General features: G+C 41.3%; 1 protein-coding gene across 1 annotated transcript in view; it reads left to right on the forward strand.

Moving 5' to 3' along the window:
- Positions 1–488: 488 nt before the first annotated feature.
- Positions 489–2500, forward strand: part of LOC143285264 (uncharacterized) — a 29609-nt gene continuing 27597 nt past the window's right edge. Inside the window, exon 1 of the mRNA XM_076592521.1 lies at positions 489–617. Coding sequence (XP_076448636.1) covers positions 542–617 — 76 coding nt within the window. The 5' untranslated portion in view covers positions 489–541. The remainder of the gene's footprint in view (positions 618–2500) is intronic.

Below are 2500 nucleotides of genomic sequence, written 5' to 3' on the forward strand. Positions count from 1 at the left end.
TTTTCTTCATAATATATTCTACATCAGTATTCCATAGTGGGTACGTTTGTGAAGCAGAGCTTTGTCGAGTGAAAGTGTGCTGATTCTGGTTGTGCATGGTGGATGTCTTGTCAGCCTGGTGGTAAAGACCCCAAGAACTTTGCTCAGCTGTGTCCACGTCGTCTGGGGGCTGTCTGAAGCTGAAAGGCCTAGGACAGACAACACACGCAGCGAACGCCGCCACATCTGCCCTGCTGTGGTCAGGACAAAGAGGAAGTTCGCATCATCAGTCGGAGCGTCACACACAAAGCACCACCCACTTCAGTTCCACCAATCATCTCCCCTGCTAACACACACACACATACACAGGCTATGGCATGATGTGTGCATATATAATATATATACACACACACACACACACACACACACCAACATACGCTCAATCAGTCACTCTCACTCAGACACGGACGGAGTAAATTCTGAGAGTTTTACTTCCCGTTAATTTCATGTGTATTTACTGTCACTGTGGGACGGACCCGCAGTGTGAAGACGGCCTGTGAGGATGATGGCCAGGTCTCTGGCTTGGATCACGGTGCTGTGGGCCCTGTGTCTTCAGGAGTCCTTGCAGCAACACTTACGTGAGTGGACCTCTTTTGTCTCTGTCTGTTCTCTCTGTCTCTCTCTGACTGTCTTTGTCTGTCTTTCTGTCTCTGTCTCTGTCTCCCTTTCTAACTGATTTGCTCCCGTGTGCGAGAATCAACAGCAATACATTATACATGTTCTTAGTACATCAAAGGTGGACTGGGTTGAAGTCTTTCGGGTGGAGACAGCGATGGCGAAAGTAGCAAGGATCTGATTGTTGTACGAGTATGTACGCGCGTTTAGAAAAAAATAACAACAACAACAACCACAAACAATATGTGTGTGTGTGTGTGTGTGTGTGTGTGTGTGTGTGTGATGGAGTCCAAGCCTCTGGTAATTCCAAAAGTCAAGCTATAACTATCATTATCTAAAATTATGGTATGGAAAACGGTGCTTCAAACAGTCACTTTATAAGAAATATGAAACTGAAATTGTTGAAAGTGTGAATAATACGCACAGAATCATTGATACTAATGTTGTTTTGAATGCCATGGGTGTAATTGATACAAACAAATGTGTATCGTGCAAGAGACACAATCGAACATGTTTTCTGGTATTGTACATTTTCATGAAGTTTTATAGTATGCTACTGGATAATCTGTTAAAAGAAAAATCCTCTTCTCGCGTGATATTGTAATTTTTGGAAATGATGAACATAATCATAAAAAAAACTGATGATATATTTGATTTAATAGTAATGTTGGCTCAAATGTACATCTACAGATGTAAGTTAGAAATACTTTCTCCAAATGTCTATTTTCCAATTAAAAACTAAACAGTTGTTTTGAAATCGAGTTATACAGTGTGAAATTAAACAACCACGTGTCCAAATTCAGCATTAAATGACATAACTATAAATCAATGCTTTTTTGATACAGAACAGACACGCAACATATTTCTAATTTAGTAATGTCATTTAATCATATAATCCCCTTATGAAAGTGATTCTCTTTGTATTGATATCCAGTTCGCCTTGTGTGCAATCCCAAACAATGATAACCATTCTTTTTTCTGTTCTCGATGTGTCGTTACTATTGGTTGTTTTCTTGGCTTTTTTTTTTTTATATACATGTGCGTGTGTGTGTTGTTGTTGTTGTTGTTGCTGTTGCTGTTGTAAGCTCTCTCTTTTTTTTCTCGGTTCTGTAGATTGGTTTATGTTTGAAATAAATCTTTATTGAAAAAAAGACATTCTGCTCCGTCAGTCCCACGACACTGAAAGAAACTAAACCAGACACAAAGCCGTTAAAGCCTGCGATAGAATAATTGTAGAACTACACAAGAGAAGCCGCTTCAGACTCGGTTGGGCGTTGGACTTACCTGATGGAAGAGTTCGTTCACCAGTGAGTTGGCTTCGAGACCTTGTTTCAGCAGGGGGGGGGGGGGGGGTGTCTTTGGGAAAGACATTTTGCTCCCGATTTTCTCACGCGTGAATGGGTCATATCTACTTTAACTTCGGTTGGGGTGGGGTTGGGGGTGGAGGTGGGGTTAAAATGGCGAAAGGGAGAAGATCTGACCCCGCCTTCCAATACCGAGCCTTAGATACAGTGAAAATCAACAAATGATGAGGCCAGGATATGAAATGATTTACAAATAGCAAAGAGTGGTAACTCTCTCCATTCACAAGGTACACAACTTCAAGTCAGTGCTGCTTACGCTACCGATTCAGCTAGCACATAAAAGGTACATTGGAACAAACCCAGACACTTCCTCAAAAAAAGGAAGCGCCGGGCCTGTCCTTATACCGATCATTTGACATCTGCACACAACAGCAATGACAGAAGGAATGTGCAAACACAAATTAGCTTTTATTCAAGACTGGCATAGCCTCTTTAATCCTGAACTTTGATACAGTGAAAATGAATTCACTTCCCTATGTTCG

This window comes from Babylonia areolata, chromosome 8, assembly GCF_041734735.1.
Source record: "Babylonia areolata isolate BAREFJ2019XMU chromosome 8, ASM4173473v1, whole genome shotgun sequence".
Taxonomy (NCBI): domain Eukaryota; kingdom Metazoa; phylum Mollusca; class Gastropoda; order Neogastropoda; family Buccinidae; genus Babylonia; species Babylonia areolata.